Source organism: Mustelus asterias, chromosome 2 (assembly GCF_964213995.1).
Source record: "Mustelus asterias chromosome 2, sMusAst1.hap1.1, whole genome shotgun sequence".
NCBI classification, from domain to species: Eukaryota; Metazoa; Chordata; class Chondrichthyes; order Carcharhiniformes; family Triakidae; genus Mustelus; species Mustelus asterias.
Window position 1 is genome coordinate 14,533,210 of NC_135802.1, and position 18,141 is coordinate 14,551,350.

General features: G+C 46.8%; 1 protein-coding gene across 1 annotated transcript in view; it reads left to right on the plus strand.

The window, feature by feature from the left end:
* Positions 1–1,923: 1,923 nt before the first annotated feature.
* The window catches only part of acvr2ba (activin A receptor type 2Ba), a 193,506-nt gene continuing 177,288 nt past the window's right edge, over positions 1,924–18,141 (plus strand). The window contains exon 1 of the mRNA XM_078229660.1: positions 1,924–1,972. Within this exon, the coding sequence (XP_078085786.1) occupies positions 1,924–1,972 (49 nt within the window). The remainder of the gene's footprint in view (positions 1,973–18,141) is intronic.

Below are 18,141 nucleotides of genomic sequence, written 5' to 3' on the forward strand. Positions count from 1 at the left end.
ATTCACACAATCACTCTTTCACTCACTCACACATATTCGGGGTGGCACAGGGGTGGCACCATGGCACAGTGGTTAGCACTGCTGCCTCGAAACACCAGGGATCCAGGTTCAATTCCAGCCTTGGGTCACTGTTTGTGTGAAGTTTGCACATTCTCTCCGTGTCTGCGTGGGTTTCCTCTGGATGCTCCGGTTTCCTCCTACAGTGCAAAGATGTGCGGGTTAGGTGGATTGGCTATGCTAAATTGACCCTAGTGTCAGGGGGATCAGCAGGATAAATATGTGGGGTTACGGGAATAGGGTTTGGGTGGGATTGTGGTTGGTGCAGACTCGATGGGCTGAATGGCTTCATTCTGTACTGTAGGGAACCTATGATTATATTCACGCGCTCACACACACATATTCACTCACACATTTTCACTTTCTCACACTCATTCATTCACACACACATTCACTCACACTCATTCGTTCGTTCACACTCATTCATTCACTCACACACACATTCATTCACTCACACACTCATTCGTTCGTTCACACTCATTCATTCACTCACTCACTCTCACACTCATTCACTCTAACACATTCACTCTCAAACATTCGCCCACTCACACATTCATTCACTTACTCCCCCACACAAACACGCACATTTACTCACATTCATTCATTTACCTACTCACTCAAACTCACATTCTTCACACACTCTCTGTCTCTCTCACTCACTCAGACACACACACAGCCATTGGAAGTGCACTGGCCGCTTTAAGAAGCAGAGAGCCGGCACGTTTGCTGAGATTGGCTGATAGCAAATCCCCTACTCGGCGAACAAACTGCAAATTGCAGGAATGCAAATTTCAAAAGAGATCCCCCCACCCCCCACCTACTCCAACAAAGCGGTGGGGAGGGGGGGGGGGGGGGATCTGAGTCATTCTAAACAGCAAAAAATGAGAAAGATGTAAAAAAAAATCAAATAGAAAGAAATAGAGAAAAAAGGGGAGGGAGATTAAACTCTAAAGAGAATTCCGAGCGGGTGAAGGTAATTTCTATCTAGTGTTTGATACTGAAGAATTTCAGTGTGACAAGAGCGTGTTTATTTCATCCCCCCCTCTCTCTCTCCCGCATGTATTGAAATAAAACACCAATACACAAGCATGCATTTATTGCAAGATTTCTCTGCCTGTGTGTGTGTGTGTGACTTGGAGTCAATGCTATGCAGTTGACACATGGTGCTGCTATTATTCTGTCTCTCTCTCCCAGTATGTGTGTGTGTGTGTGTAGCAAACATCCGGGTTTCCCTGTTCACTGCTGGACAAGGTTTTTTAGAAGCCATTTTGGACTGGGTTCAGTTTTTTTTTCTGGTGGATTCACCACGCAGCCGGGCCATTCAAAAAATTATGCCCCATCCCTGGCGAAGGCTGAATCTTTGCCAAGCTGTGCCGCTCCAGAAGACCAAGCCAGCCCTGCGGTCGCTGCTGTTGCACTGGACTTAAGCTGAGCATAAAACAAGAGTGAACTTTTTTTTTTCTCTTCCCTGCTTCTTCTTGTTGTTGTTGCATTTCTCACAAGGCAGAAATAATTATATAAATAGACCTCATCATTATTTTGAAGGAAAGGAAAACACCACCAGGAGGAGGAGAGGAGGAAATACTGGAGGAGGTGGAGGAGGAGGAGGAGGTGGTGGTGGTTCTAGCAACAACAAAAATAAGCAATTGCTTTGCTTTTCTGTGTGTTTTTTTCTGGTGTGCTGGACTAGTGATCGTGGACATCTACGGGCCCTGGGTCACACTTGTGTCATTTTTAAAAAGAAATCCAACTCCTTTTTACACAAGAAATTGGGGGAAGGTTAACAAGAAAAAAATGTTTTAAATGTTACCCAGCTGAACGAATGCCCCACCGAAGGAAATCAATCCAACATTGGTGCATTTAAATATGATTATAAGCTGCTTGACTTTTATACTTCTAGCAACTTTTTCTGCAGGTAAGAATTGGTGGCTGAGACCCCCCCCCCCCCCCCCCCTCATTTTATTTTTGTGTCTCTCTCTTGTACTGAACATGAGATGAAACCTCAAGACTTGTGGATAAAGAGGAGGGAGATTCAGATTATTTATTCTTGTGTTGCTTTGATTTTTTTGTTTTGGTTTGTAAATGATTACAGATGTTTGTGGTTGATTCTGCGGGAGGTTGACTGGGTTTTGTGTGTAGTTTTGCATTGTATGATATTTGTGGTTTTCCTATTTTCTCTGTTTTATTTTCTCTGAATGATTCATATGGCCTGATTTGCAAAGTGGGGCGATTCGAAGTTTTTTTTTTTGCAAATGAACAAAGCAGAGATTATTATTTTTTTGTGTGCAGGGATTATTTTTTAAAGTTTTTTTTGTGGCTATTCGAAAAAATATTGGAAAGGTGTGTGTGCGTTTTATAACGAGATAGTACCTCTGTTATTTCGTAAGTTTTTAATGCCCCATTCGAAAATATTGGAGCTGTGTTTATAACTATATCGTGATCTCTTTTATTTAATAAGTGTTTTGTGTCTCATTCGAAACATATTGGAGTTGTGTGTTTTTATATATATATATATATATATAGTATCTCTTTTATTTAGTAAGTTTTTTTTCTGCCCCCAAAAATATTGGAGAACTGTGTGTGTGTGTGGTTTATACCTATATAGTATCTCTTTTATTTGGTAAACTGAGAAGTTGTTAGCTGTTTGGGGATGGAGGAGTTGTAAAAGGATTCAGCCGCATATATATATCCCTGAACATTTTGTACTTGTAACCACAAACAGGGGGAGGGGGAGTTCCAATCCACAAAACTGATTTTTAAAAAAATGATTCGGGTGAAATAAAGATATAATCTTGCCTTTCCCTCCTATCTTGGCTTCTTATTGTGTAATTCCCTCCCTCTTGATACGTAAGAGGAATTTATTTGAAACCCCCCCCCCCCCCCCCATTCAAAATGTCCAACTTATCACACGGCAAGATAAGATACGTTTCTCCCCCCCGCCCCTTTGTGTGTTGCAGTGGTGTAACGTTGTAAACCCAAAAGTGAAACATTGTGCAGAGAAGCCCTTTTGTAACTTTGGAGAGGGTGGCTAGGAGAGAGAGGGAGGGGGATCTCAGCACGTTTCTGCTGGTGGTGGGATAATCACAGAAAGTGGCGATGATGGAAACAAAGACGTCGAGGCGTCCGTTGGAAACATTTCTTTTTGCAATATAGTGGCGAGGAAGAATGTTTGCAAACACAGCGAGCTACACACTGGACACTCTCGAGGAAATTGCACACAGCTTTATTTAGACTGGGTTATTAAATATGTACACACTCCACTTATACATGTTTCCACTTCCTTTTGTTTTTTTTTGGGGGGGGGTGCTTTATTTATGTGATTTAAATGTAAAAATTCCCCCTCTTCTCTCTCTCTCTCTATCTGAAGTTTTGCATGTGCCCTAAGCTGCTTTTTGCCTTTTGTGTGTTTAGGTTGTGGGTGTGTGTGTGTTGTGGGGAGGGTGGAATTATCACATGGGGTTGGCTCTGTGTCAACTGTGGATCCGAAATGGGAAAAAAAAGGGGGGCAGTGAGTGGTGGAGAGATTGTGTTTTAAGGGAGACACGTGGTGGAGCAGAGTTGTAACACTGAGAGAGCAAAAAAAAATCTGATTCATTCTTTGACTGCGGAAGCTTGTGGTCAACTGATCTCCCCCTTCCCCCCCCCCTTTTTTTTCTTTGATGTGCTCCCAATCTCTCTCTCTCTCTGAGATTCTAAAGTGAAACACTGTGGCCAGCATGAGTGAGGACGCATTGTGTTGCTTTTTAAGTGGCTGTCCCTCTATAACTTTCTCATTCTTACAAATCCAGCTCCCCATTCAGTGCATTTGATTTATTATTGCCACATGTATTAGTATACAGTGAAAATATTGTTTCTTGCGCGCTATACAGACCAAACATGCCGTTCATAGAGAAGGAAAGGAGAGAGTGCAGAATGTAGTGTTACAGTCATAGCTAGGGTGTAGAGAAAGATCAACTTAGTGCGAGGTAGGTCCATTCGAAAGTCTGGTGGCAGCAGGGAAGAAGCTGTTCTTGAGTCGGTTGCTACGTGACCTCAGACTTTTGTATTTTTCATTTTAGGAGCAAATCCTCGGGTTGAGTGAGTAACGGGAGGGAAAATGAGCTGAAATTGTGTATTGTATACATGTGGTGTTATCCTGGTCTCTCGCGTGAGATGGCTGGATTTCTGTTTGCTAATCACTGACTTTTCCACACTTAGTCGGTGTAAAACTGGAGTGAATAATCAACCCCCTTTCCTAAGGTTGTTTATTCACTCCAGTTTTACACCGACTAAGTCGATTAGGATTATATTCACTGGAGTTTAGAAGAGAGAGACAGGATCTCATAGAAACTTATAAAATTCTAACAGGATAGATTCAGAAATGTTCCCGATGGTGGGGAGGGTGCAGAACTAGGGGTCATAATTTGAGGATAAGGGGTAAACCTTTTAGAACGTAGAAACATAGAAGATAGGTGCAGGAGAAGGCTATTTGTCCCTACCACCCAAGCTCCGCCTTTCATCTCCTCACTGAGGTGAGGAGAAATTTCTTCACCCAGAGAGTGGTGAATGTGTGGAATTCACTCCCACAGAATGTAGTTGAGGCTAAAACATTGTCTGATTTCAAGAAGAAATTAGATATAGTTCTTGGGGCTCAAGGGATATGGGGGAAGGGGCGGGGGGGAGATCAGGATATTGAATTTGATGATCAGCCATGATCAAAATGAATGGTGGAACAGGCTCGAAGGGCCGAATGGCTTCCTCCTGCTTCTAGTTTCTATGTTTCTGTTTTTAAAGGAGATGTTGATAGGATAGCTTGATCTTGGTTTCAGATAAAGCTCGGCACAGCATCGTGGGCCGAAGGGCCTGTTCTGTGCTGTACTGTTCTATGTTGCACAAGGGAGGGGTGTAAGCCCCTGTTGGGCTGAATGGCCTATTTCTGTGCTTTGATGTGCTTCCATGAATATCATAGGTTTGGGAAGCAGAATAGTTTTTTGGGGGGGAGGGGGGCGGTGGGCAGGGAGCGTGAAAAACAGCGCACATCTGTATAATGAAAATTTCTCCTGGTTCCTGCAGGATTGTGTCTACTTTCTGCAGGCTTCTGAAATGTGACAAATGTACACATTTAAAATATATATATATAGTATTTCATTCCTTAGTCAACAGTATGCTTTAGGGGTGGCACAGTGGTTACGCCTGCTGCCTCTCAGCGCCAGGGCCCTGGGTTCAATTCCGGCCTCGGGTCACTGTCTGCGTGGAGTCTGCACGTTCTCCCCATGTCTGCGTGGGTTTCCTCCGGGCGCTCCGCTTCCCTTCCACAGTCCAAAGATGTGCAGGTTAGGTGGATTGGCCATGCTAAGTTGCCCCTAGTGTCAGGGGGATTAGCAGGGTAAATGTGTGAGGTTACGGGAATAGGGCTGCGGTGGGATTGTTGTCAGTGCAGACTCGATGGGCCGAATGGCCTCCTTCAGTATTCTATGAGAAAAACAGCAATATAAATTGGGAAGTGAGGAATATTAGAGTCATAGAATCCCTACAGTGCAGAAGGAGGCCATTCGGCCCATCGAGTCTGCACTGACCACAATCCCACCCAGGCCCTAGCCCCATAACCCCACATATTTACCCTGCTAATCCCTCTGGCACTAAGGGGCAATTTAGCATGGCCAATCCACCTAATCTGCACGTCTTTGGACTGTGGGTGGAAACCGGAGCACCCGGAGGAATCCCACGCAGACACGGGGAGAACGTGCAGACTCTCTTAAAAGACCCCAACTCTTAACTCGTTGGGGTCTTTTAAGAGACTTCTGGATGAGTACATGGGATTTAATGGGATTGAGGGCTATAGATAGGCCTAGAGGTGGGGATGTGATCGGCGCAACTTGTGGGCCGAAGGGCCTGTTTGTGCTGTGGCTTTCTATGTTCTATGTTCTATGTTCTCCACACACACTGACTGAGGTCGGAATTGAACCTGGGTCTTTGGCACTGAGGCAGCAGTGCTGACCACTGTGCCACCGTGCCGTGTTTGTCACTTGTTGGTCTGGGAGAGGAGTTTGAGAGTTGCCTTGTAGCATGGGACTGGAGACGTACAAAAAGGCTGACTGGTTAGGGGAAACACACGAGTGAACAAGCCGGGGCTTTGCAACAAACCACAGCTCCTGAGGTTGGGTTTTTCTCAAACTGATGTCAGCCCATTGAGAAATCTGCCCACTTGTGGCCTTTCTGGTGGCTGGGAGCATTCTGTTTCAATTCTGACTCCAATTTGAGTCTAAAAGTGGTTTGTTGATTATTTAATTACAAAACTTAGTGGGGAGAAAATGGTTTATGGTCCACCGCTTTCATGTTGTTTACTTGTGTAAAAAAAGAGGATGTGTGAAAACCTTTGAGAGTGAAGCATTTTCTTATTAACTGGTTGTTTATTCATTCCAGTTGATAGAATTCCCACTGTGCAGAAGAAGGCTGTTTGGCCCATCAAGCCTGCACCAACAACAATCCCACTCAAGCCCTATCCTTGTAACCGCCCCCCCCCCCCCAGTGTGGCACGATGGCACTGTGGTTAGGGCGGCATGGCACAGTGGTTAGCACTGCTGACTAACAGCGCCAGCGACCCAGGTTCAATTCCAGCTTGGGGTCACTGTATGTGTGGGATTTGCACTTTCTCCCCGGGTCTGCGTGGGTTTCCTCCCGGGTGCTCCGGTTTCCTCCCACAGTCCAAAGATGTGCGGGTTAGGTGGATTGGCCATGCTAAATTGCCCTTTAGTGTCAGGGGGATTAGAAGGGTAAATGTGTGGGGTTATGGGACTAGGGCCTGGGTGGGATTGTGGTCGGTACAGATTCGATGGGCCGAATGGCCTCCTTCTGTACTGTAGTGATTCTATGATTCTATTTACCCTGCTAATCCCCCTGACACTACGGGGCTATTGAACATAGCCAATCAACCTAACCCGCACATTTTTCAGACTGTGGGAGGAAACCGGAGCACCCGGAGGAAACCCATGCAGACACGGGGAGAATGTGCAGACTCCACACAGACAGTGACCCAAGCCGAGAATTGAACCCAGGTCCCTGGCGCTGTGAGGCAGCAGTGCTAACCACTGTGCGGAGTATTTAAGGGGGATGCACATATAGAATGGAATGGGTGTAAACCTCTTTTGGACTGAATGGTCTGCTTCTGTACTTTGTACGTTTGTTGTGTTTCCATGAATGTAATAGTTGTGAAGCAAAACAGTCCGGGGGAAGGCGGGGGGGAATGAAAGTGTAATACTGTTGGCCAAAACGGCACACATCTGTGTCGTGAAATTTTCGATATTTATTGTTTTGAATGATTTCTGCCCTAACACTGCTTGTTAAATTACTGCTGAAAATTTCAAATAGTTTTTATTGCTATGTCTGTGTGTGTGTGTGTGTGTGTCTGTGTGTGTGTGTCTGTGTGTCTGTGTGTGTGTGTCTGTGTGTGTGTGTCTGTGTGTGTGTGTCTGTGTGTGTGTGTCTGTGTGTGTGTGTCTGTGTGTGTCTGTGTGTGTGTGTGTGTGTGTCTGTGTGTGTGTGTGTGTCTGTGTGTGTGTGTCTGTGTGTGTGTGTGTCTGTGTGTGTGTGTGTCTGTGTGTGTGTGTGTCTGTGTGTGTGTGTGTGTGTCTGTGTGTGTCTGTGTGTGTCTGTGTGTGTGTCTGTGTGTGTGTGTCTGTGTGTGTGTGTCTGTGTGTGTGTGTCTGTGTGTGTGTGTCTGTGTGTGTGTGTCTGTGTGTGTGTGTCTGTGTGTGTGTGTCTGTGTGTGTGTGTCTGTGTGTGTGTGTCTGTGTGTGTGTGTCTGTGTGTGTGTGCCTCTGTGTGTGTGCCTGTGTGTGTGCCTGTGTGTGTCGGTGTGTGTAACATTGGGCAGCAGGTCAGAATGAGATCACTGTTTTCTGTCTTTGTATGAGGTTATATCGTACACACTCACTTGTCAGACAATCTCTTATTTTCAACTTGTGTTCTAGCAGCCAGCCACATGGGCGCGATTATAAACAGGCTGCCATGGCCTTTTATTTTTAAAATAAACTTCTGTTTAATTTTGGAATGATAAATATTTGAATTGCGTGCGTGCCTCCCTGCCCTGCCCCCCCACCACCGATGTTATGAATGCTTCCTATCTTTTAGAAAACCCCTTGGTTTTGTTGCAGCTGTATTTAAAAACCAAATGAGAATTTCTTCGATGTGCAGAGCATACTTCTTTCACTGTTATCCCTCATTCAAAAAGGGGGCGGCACAGTGGTTAGCTCCGCTGCCTCACAGCGCCAGGGACCCGGGTTCGACTCCTGCCTTGGGTCACCTGTCTGTGTGGAGTCTGCACGTTCTCCCCGTGTCTGCGTGGGTTTCCTCCGGGTGTTCCGGTTTCCTCCCACAGTCGAAAAGACGTGCTGGTTAGGTGCACTGGCCATGCTAAATTCTCCCTCAGTGTACCCGAACAGGCGCCGGAGTGTGGCGACTGGGGGATTTTCACAGTAACTTCATTGCGGTGTTAATGTAAGCCTTACTTGTGACAATAAATAAACTTTAAGAAATGGCCAGCTCAGCTGTTAACCTTGCTGAAGTGAATCAAACCATGTTGTGTCAGTTGGAGGGAAGTGATTTCTGAAGTTCCTGGTCTATAAACAAATCACTCGTCACATTTTCAGACCCCTATTTTTTACAAGTTGTAATTAAAAAGCAACACGCCCCCTCCTGTCACATGAGTCGCGTTTTGCATTGAAATCCTGAGTTCTTGGACTTTGAATGTCTTAAACAGGTGTCCATGTTTCTGAAGTGAATTTTTGCAGGCAGGTAGGGGGGCAATGGTCTATCATTCTCACTCCTCTACAGCAGTGTGGGACCAATGTGACCATATCAGAGTCGGGACGGCACGGTGGCACAGTAGTTGGCACTGCTGCCTCACAGCGCCAGTGACCCGGGTTCGATTCCTGGCTTGGGTCACTGTCTGAGCGGAGTCTGCACACTCTCCTCGTGTCTGCGTGGGTTTCCTCCTACAGTCCGAAGGACGTGCTGGTTAGGTGCATTGGCCATGCTAAATTCTCCCTCAGTGTACCCGAACAGGCGCTGGAGTGTGGCGACTAGGGGATTGTCACAGTAACTTCATTGCAGCGTTAATGTAAGCCTACTTGTGAGACCAATAAATAAACTTTTGAAAAAACTTCTTTTAATCCCAACTCATGGCGCACAATGAAAGATGTGATAGCTGCATCAGTTTAAAGGGAGATATTTACTGTGTCGTAGTGCACTTTGACTGAATCATAGAATCCTACAGCGCAGAAGGAGGCCATTCAGCCCGTCGGATCTGCACCGGCCACACTCCCCCGGCTCTATCCCCGTAACCCCATGCATTTACCTTAGCTAGTCCCTCTGACACTTAGGGGCAATTTAGCATGGCAAATCCACCTAACCTGCACATCTTGAGAGTGGGAGGAAACCGGAGCACCCGGAGGAAGCCCACGCAGACACGGGGAGAATGTGCAAACTCCACACACAGTGACTGGAGGCTGGCAATCGAACCCAGGTCCCTGGCGCTGTGAGGCATCAGTGCTAACCACTGTGCCACCGTGCTGCCCTGATACACAATGGTAGGTGGATGGGTGCAGGCCCTCCCAGATGTGGCTGTTGCTGGGCAAGGCAAGAGAACCGTTTGAGATTTTGACGGTTAGGAATCTGTCGAGGGAGAAACTGTTGGCGTATTGCTGAAAGTAACTTGTGCAAAATTGACGTGCGTTGACCCAAGTCTATTCCTTTTAATCTGCCGTGTGACAAATAAGCTGCATAAATAGTTTTGGTTTAGGCCAGATCACAGTGAATGGAGTCATTTACAGCTTAATCTTCATTCCAATGCATTGCTTTTACCTTTTTTGTTGCCCCCGCCCCCCCGTGTTTAGTGGTTGCTTTTAGTTATTTTTGCGATTAAGTGCCCAACAGGACCCATATGATACCTATTACAGAATATTGTGATCACACAGAGTACCAATATTCCCCATTCTGTTTACCACAAGAAGTGCTCCATTATACTCTCGTCAATCAAGCAACGGTATTTCTTGACAGTAATGACACAAAATGAGCACTACACTTGTCTGTCGTCAACAGAACCAAACTCAGCGACTGACAAACACGCTAAGCTGTCACAGAACGCCGTTCTTTATTCCGCAGGACGGTGATGACGCTGAGAGGCACTGATAGGCAAGTCATCCTGAGCGCAAACACGTCTCAAAAGCCCAGGAAGAATGAGGGGCTTTGATTTAGGTCTTAGTTTGCAGGCTGGCATTCCTTGGGTCTGGGATGGCAGGTCTGTCAACCGACTCCAGAACAGCTTCTTCCCTGCTGCCGTCAGACTTTTGAATGGACCTACCTCGCATTAAGTTGATCTTTCTCTACCCCCTAGCTATCACTGTAACACTACATTCTGCACTCTCTCCTTTCCTTCTCTATGAACAGTATGCAGGAAACAATACTTTTCACTCTCTCAATACATGTGACAATAAATCAAATACGGGGAGTGACTAAGACAGCACGGTGGCACAGCGGTTAGTACCGCTACCCCACAGTGCCAGGTACCCGGGTTCAATTCCCAGTTTGGGTCACTGCCTGTGTGGAATCTGCATGTTCTCCCCGTGTCTGCATGGGTTTCCTTCGGTTTCCTCCCACAGTCTGAAAGACGTGCTGGTTGGGTGCATTGGCCATGTTAAATTCTCCCTCCGTGTACCCGAACAGGCGCCGGAATGTGGCGACTATGGGATTTTTGCAATAACTTCATTGCAGTGTTAATGTAAGCCTACTTGTCACACTAAAAAATAAACTTTAAAATATTGGAGAGACTAAATCAGTTAGGATTATATTCACTGGAGTTTAGAAGATTGAGAGGGGATCTCATGGAAACTTATAAAATTCTAACCGGGTTTGACAGGGTAGATTCAGAAAGAATGTTCCCAATGGTGGGGGAGTGCAGAACTAGGGGTCATAGTTTGAGGATAAGGGGTAAACCTTTTAGAATTGAGGTGAGGAGAAATTTCTTCACCCAGAGGGTGGTGAATGTGTGGAATTCACTACCACAGAATGTAGTTGAGGCCGAAACGCTGTGTGAAGAAATTAGATATAGCTCTTGGGGCTCAAGGGATATAAAGGGAAGGGGGGGATCAGGATGTTGAATTCGAAGATCAGCCATGATCAAAATGAATGACGGAGCAGGTTTGAAGGGCTGAATGGCCTACTCCTGCTTCTAGTTTCTGTATCTGCTGTGAGCTTTTTGCAGTTTGTGACAATATTAAAACTCATCTGTTTAAATTTAAACTCTTTGGAAGTCTTCCTATAGCGTTTTATTCTGCTTGTGAAGCAAGGAGGTTGTTGAAGGATTTGAAGTTGCTGGAGTTATGTTGAAGTGATTGATTTGCCCATTTTAGTTGGTAACTGGGGTGACTTGTTCCTGATGACTCCTGAGCTCCACAATGCTCCGTGGCAGAATGGTTAGCACTGCTGCCTCACAGCGTCGGGGATCCGGGTTCGATTCCTGCCTTGGGTCACTGTCTGTGTGGAATTTGCACATTCTCCCCCGTGGCTGTGTGGGGTTCCTCCCACACTCCAAAGATGTGTAGGTTGGGTGCATTGGCCGTGCTAAATTGACCCTAGTGTCCCGAGATGTTTTGGCTCGATGAATTAGCCATGGGAAATGTGTGGGGTTATGGGATAGGGCAGAGGGGAGGGTCTGGGTGGGATGCCCTTTTGGAGTGTTGGTGTGGGCCTGATGGGCCGAATGGCCTCATCCTGCACTGTGGGGATTCGATGCATACAATAGCAGCACTTCATGGTGTTGAATTCCATTCACGAAGCACTGCAATGTTTCAAGCTGGCGATGTTTCTGCCTTGCATGCTCTTTTCCCCTCTTTGCCCCCACTCCCCAAGTTGGAAGCTGCTGACTTGTGGTGAGGTATTTCTCCAAAAGATTGTCAGTTCTGCGACAGCTGGTACAAGTGACTATCAGCTTGCAGGACAAATTTCAGTTGGGAACCACAACCAGCAAGCTCTCCTCTGTCTTGCCAATGGACTCGCTGGATTGTCAACCGGCCTTTTTTAAAAAAGCCGAGGCCGATGTTTTCTATCCCCCATGAGTGAGCTCACCCAAAACTCTGTTTGACGCGCACCAAGTCCCATTCACCCATGGACCAGATCCTGGTCAAGCATTACCTCATGTAAAAATTCTCATCCTTATTTTCTAATCTCTCCAAGGCCTCAAGCCTTGCGACTTCTGTAATCTCCTCCAACCCCGAGGTATCTGCACTCCTCTAATAGAAACATAGAAACTAGGAGCAGGCAATTCAGCCCTTCAAGCCTGCTCTATCATTCCATAACATCCTGGCAGATCCTCAATCCCAATACATATTCCCGCTTTTGCCCCATACCCCTTGATGCCATTAAAATCTTTTTAAAAAACTATCTTTTCTTGAATATACTCAGTGACTTGATCTCCACAGATTTGATTTGATTTATTATTGTCACATGTATTAGTATACAGTGAAAAGTATTGTTTCTTGCGCGCTATACAGACAAAGCATACCGTTCATAGAGAAGGAAAGGAGAGAGTGCAGAATGTAGTGTTACAGTCATAGCTAGGGTGTAGAGAAAGATCAACTTAATGCCAGGTAAGTCCATTCCAAAGTCTGATGGCAGCAGGGAAGAAGCTGTTCTTGAGTTGGTTGGTACGTGACCTCAGACTTTTGTATCTTTTTCCAGACAGAAGAAGGTGGAAGAGAGAATGTCCGGGGTGGATGGGATCCTTAATTATGCTGGTTGCTTTGCCGAGGCAGCGGGAAGTGTAGACAGAGTCAGTGGATGAGACTGGTTTGTGTGATGGATTGGGCTACATTCACAACCTTTTGTAGTTTCTTGCGGTCTTGGGCAGAGCAGGAGCCAGACCAAGCTGTGATACAACCAGAAAGAATGCTTTCTATGGTGCATCTGTAAAAGTTGGTGAGAGTCGTAGCGGACATGCTAAATTTCCTTAGTCTTCTGAGAAAGTAGAGGCGTTGGTGGGCTTTCTTAACTATAGTGATGGCATGGGGGGACCAGGACAGGTTGTTGGTGATCTGGACACCTAAAAACTTGAAGCTCTCCAAGCTTCCTGTGGCAGAAAATTCCACGGGATCACCACCCTCTAAGTGAAGATGTTTCTCCTCAACTCAGTAATAAATAATCTTCCCTGTATGCTGAGACTGTGTCCCCTGGTTCTAGGGAGCGCAGAAGAGATTTACAAGAATGTTGCCAAGACTCGAGGACTGAGTTATAGAGAGAGATTGGGCGGGCTAGGACTTTTTTCTTTGGCATGTAGGAGACTGAGGGGTGATCTTATAGAGGTGTTTCAGATCATGAGGGGCATGGATAGGGTGAATGCACTCAGTCTTTCTCCCAGGGTTGGGGAATCGAGAACTAGAGGGCATAGGTTCAAGCTAAGAGGGGAAAGAATTAATGGGAACTTGAGGAGCAACTTTTTTTACACAGAGGGTGGTACGTGTGTGGAATGAGCTGCCGGAGGAAGTGGTTGAGGCAGGGACATTGACAACATTTAAAAGGCATTTGGACAGATACATGTATGGGAAAGCTTTAGAGGGATATGGGCCAAATGCAGGCAAATGGGGTTAGCTTAGATGGGCATTTGGTCGGCATGGAGCAGTTTGGGCCAAATGGCCTGTCTCCGTGCCCTAGATTCTATGATTGCCAGCCAGGGGAAACAATATCCTCCCTGCTTCTAGTCTGTCCAGCCCTGTTAGAACTTTGGCCTCTTGAGCGTTCCTGATATTTGCGGATGACACTAAAGTCGGTGGAGTTGTAGACCGTGCGGAGGGAAGTGGCAGGTTACAGAGGGACATAGATAAGCTGCAGAGCTGGGCTGAGAGGTGGCACATGGAGTTTAATGCGGAAAAGTGTGAGGTGATTCACTTTGGAAGGAGTAACAGGAATACAGAGTACTGGGCTAATGGTAAGATACTTGGTAATGTGGATGAACAGAGGGATCTGGGTGTCCGTGTGCATAGATCCCTGAAAGTTGGCACCCAGGTTGATAGGGTTGTTAAGAAGGCGTACGGTGTGTTAGCTTTTATTGGTAGAGGGATTGAGTTTCGGAGCCAGGAGGTCATGCTGCAACTGTACAAAACTCTGGTGCGGCCGCATTTGGAGTATTGCGTACAGTTCTGGTGACCGCATTATAGGAAAGATGTGGAAGTGTTGGAAAGGGTGCAGAGGAGATTTACGAGGATGTTGCCTGGTATGGTGGGAAAATCGTATGAGGAAAGGCTGAGGGGCTTGAGGTTGTTTTCGTTAGAGAGAAGAAGGTTAAGAGGTGACTTAATAGAGGCATACAAGATGATCAGAGGATTAGATAGGGTGGATAGTGAGAGCCTTTTTCCTCGGATGGTGATGGCTAACACGAGGGGACATAGCTTTAAATTGAGGGGTGAGAGATATAGGACAGATGTTAGAGGTAGGTTCTTTACTCAGAGAGTAGTAAGGGCGTGGAATGCCCTGCCTGCAGCAGTAGTGGACTCGTCAACATTAAGGGCATTTAAATGGTCATTGGATAAACATATGGATGATTATTGGAATAGTGTAGCTTAGAGGGACTTTAGATTAGTTTCACTGGTCAGCGCAACATCGAGGGCCGAAGGGCCTGTACTGCGCTGTAATGTTCTATGATAATTGTTCTGCCATTGGTGTCCGTGTCCTCGGTCACTGAGGTCCCGTGCTCAGGAACGCTCTTCGCCTTGCTACCTTGCTTTGCTCTTTTGATCACACTCTTGTCTTTTTCCTCGACAAGTGTTACGCCACCTTCCCGAATGTCACATTAATAGCTCGGTGATTAAATTTGTTTTATAATTCTCCAGTGAAGTGTCTTGGGACGTTCGATTACGTTAAAGGTGCTACGTAAATGCAAGTTGTGATCGTTGTTGCTCGATGCTTGCCTGGTTCTGCACAGACAGGGTGTTTGAACCTTGGGCCTTTTCCAGTCTTTGTGACAACATTTCACACTTGCGCTGAATCACTGTGAGAAGCAGCAATGTGAAAAGTGTTACTTTATGAAACTTCGGAGGTAGCTAGGCTCTCCTTATGGATATTGTGTCTGTTTGGTTGGCTGGCTTTCCTGAGGCGGTCTTGCGTTGTAAAGATAGGGCTATGGCAGGTAAATGAAGGGGCAGCACAGATCAGCCATGATCTAATTGGATTAGCAGAGCAGGCTGAGGGGCTGAATAGCCAGCTGTTTCTTGAAACGAAATGTGCAGGGTTATGAGGAGAACCTGCGAGAAGGGCACTGTGTGGCTTGTTCGGAGAATTGAATTGTAGAATCCCTACAGTGCAGAAGGAGGCCATTCAGCCCATCGAGTCTGCACTGACAACAATCCCACCCAGGCCCTAACCCCGTAATCCCACCTATTTACCTTGCTAATCTCTCTGACACTAAGGGCCAATTTAAACGGCCAATGCACCTAACCAGCGCGTTTTTTGGACTGTGGGAGGAAACCGGAGCACCCGGAGGAAACCAATGCAGACATGGGGAGAATGTGCAAACTCCACACAGGCAGTGACCCAAGCCGGGAATCGAACGTGGATCCCTGGCGCTGTGCTAACCACCGTGCCGCCCAAATTGGTGCCAACATGATGGGCCAAATGGCCGCCTCCTGCCCTATAACAATTCCACAAAGTGTAGATAATGTATAGATGTGTAACCTCGCCAATGTGCTTGTCCTGGAGGCTCTGAGGACCCACTTATCTCGGGAACTGATGTCCCTTTTATTAAATTACAACGGTGAAATCGCAATGAGTCAAACTTTGGATGACACAAAGTTCCGATTATGTTGAAGCCGTTACCCATTTCCGCAGGCAGAATAGCAAATCCCACACGATGATGCCCGCAATGAGCTGATATTCCACGTTCGTAACTCGTGAGCCACACTTGGCAAGTGACTGTGCCGACCAGTTGGATGGAGTCTTGCCCAAGAAGAGAGCAAAATGATGATGCGCTGGGCAAGCCACTATTTGACATCTGGATATCCCATTGTGCAAGACCTCTGTCGATCCAAACCTGTGAAGAATTGAAACGTGTTGTCGATTTTGGGAAGGAAGTGAAGTTGGTGCAACAGGTGAAAAGCTGGCGTGAGGGACGAAGTGGACATTGTTTAAAGTTTATTTATTAGTGTCACAAGTAGGCTAACATTAACACTGCAATGAAGTTACTGTGAAAATCCCCCAGTCGCCACACTCCGGTGCCTGTTCGGGTACACTGAGGGAGAATTTAGCATGGCCAATGCAACTAACCAGCACGTCTTTCGGAGTGTGGGAGGAAACCGGAGCATCCGGGGGAAACTCATGCAGACATGGTGCAACTTTTACAGATGCACCATAGAAAGCATTCTTTCTGGTTGTATCACAGCTTGGTCTGGCTCCTGCTCTGCCCAAGACCGCAAGGAACTACAAAACGTCGTGAATGTAGCCCAGTCCATCACGCAAACCAGCCTCCCATCCATCGACTCTGTCTACACTTCCCGCTGCCTCGGCAAAGCAGCCAGCATAATCAAGGACCCCACGCACCCCGGACATTTTCTCTTCCACCTTCTTCCTTCGGGAAAAAGATACAAAGGTCTGAGGTCATGTACCAACCGACTCAAGAACAGCTTCTTCCCTGCTGCCGTCAGACTTTTGAATGGACCTACTTCACATTAAGTTGATCTTTCTCTACACCCTAGCTATGACTGTAACACTAAATTCTGCACTCTCTCCGTTCCTTCTCTATGAATGGTATGCTTTGTCTGTATAGCGTGCAAGAAACAATACTTTTCACTGTCTACTAATACATGTGAGAATATAAATCACATCATATTACCGGTGGCACAGTGGTTAGCACTGCTGCCTCACAGTACCAGGGAGCCGGGTTCGATTCCCGGCTTGGGTCACTGTCTGTGTGGAGTTTGCACGTTCTCCCCATGTCTGCATGGGTTTCCTCCGGGTGCTCCGGTTTCCTCCCACAGTCCAACGTTGTGCGGGTTAGGTGGATTGGCCGTGCTAAATTGCCCCTTAGTGTCAGGAGGACTAGCTGGGGTAAATGCATAGGGTTATGGGACTAATGGCTGGGTGGGATTGTGGTCGATGCAGCCTCGATGGGCTGAATGGCCACCTTCTGCACTGTAGGATTCTATGAAATGAGGGTAAATTCCCTTAACCCAGAACGTGGAACATGCTGCCATAGGAGAGTAATGATGCTGGCGCGTTCTAAAGGAACCTGGATGATGACGGGAGAGGAAAGTGGTTGGAAAGGTGGGCCGAAGGAATGGAAGGAGATCCATGTGGAATAGCCTGAATGCTGAATCATTGGCCCAAATGGCTTGCATCTATTGGATTCTAAAGATTGTAATTTTGCTGGGTCCGCCTGGTACTGCCTGGACGGGATTGAGCTGGGAGGGAGGGTGAATGCCCTTCCTCAGAGTGTGGTCGGAGTACAGACACTGCCTGCCATCGGGGCATGTGTGGAGGTCTCCCTGCGTCTGTACCGCGCTCACTGACGTCCAGAATCGTGAGAATGTTTTTTTTTTTAAAGACCTGTGAAATTTTCAGCCAATTGTATCTTCCTTTTGCTCTTTGGCCTTCACTTTTGAAATGGCCAATTTATAAACTTTCGCTCTCTTTGTGCTGCCTTTCGGCTGAAACCGAGAGTTCTGAATGTCACAGCTGTGCTGCCCGCTCACAAGCAGCCTCTTTTGAAAGGGTGAGGTGGAGCATTTGAATGAATCACACGCCTGGGGTCACACCAGTTACAAAGGGAGGGGAGTCCTTTCCTTCTGGAGAACAGAACCGTGATACTTCCACTGATGCGATCACCTCGCGCCAGCCCTGAGCTATCGTTAATGCTATACCATTACGCTGTTATTGGGCAGCATGCGGTCCTGGGCGCCTGGGTCCAAAACTGACCGCTTCACCAAGGTGAAGTAACCCCCTTCCAGTGTGAGGAGCGACTGACAGTGGGGCGCCAATGAACTGGAGGCGGTTTCTGGGGATTGGGTGGGGGGGTGGGGGGGGGGGGGGGGGGGGGGGGGCATTGTTCCCGGGGTACTTTTCAGA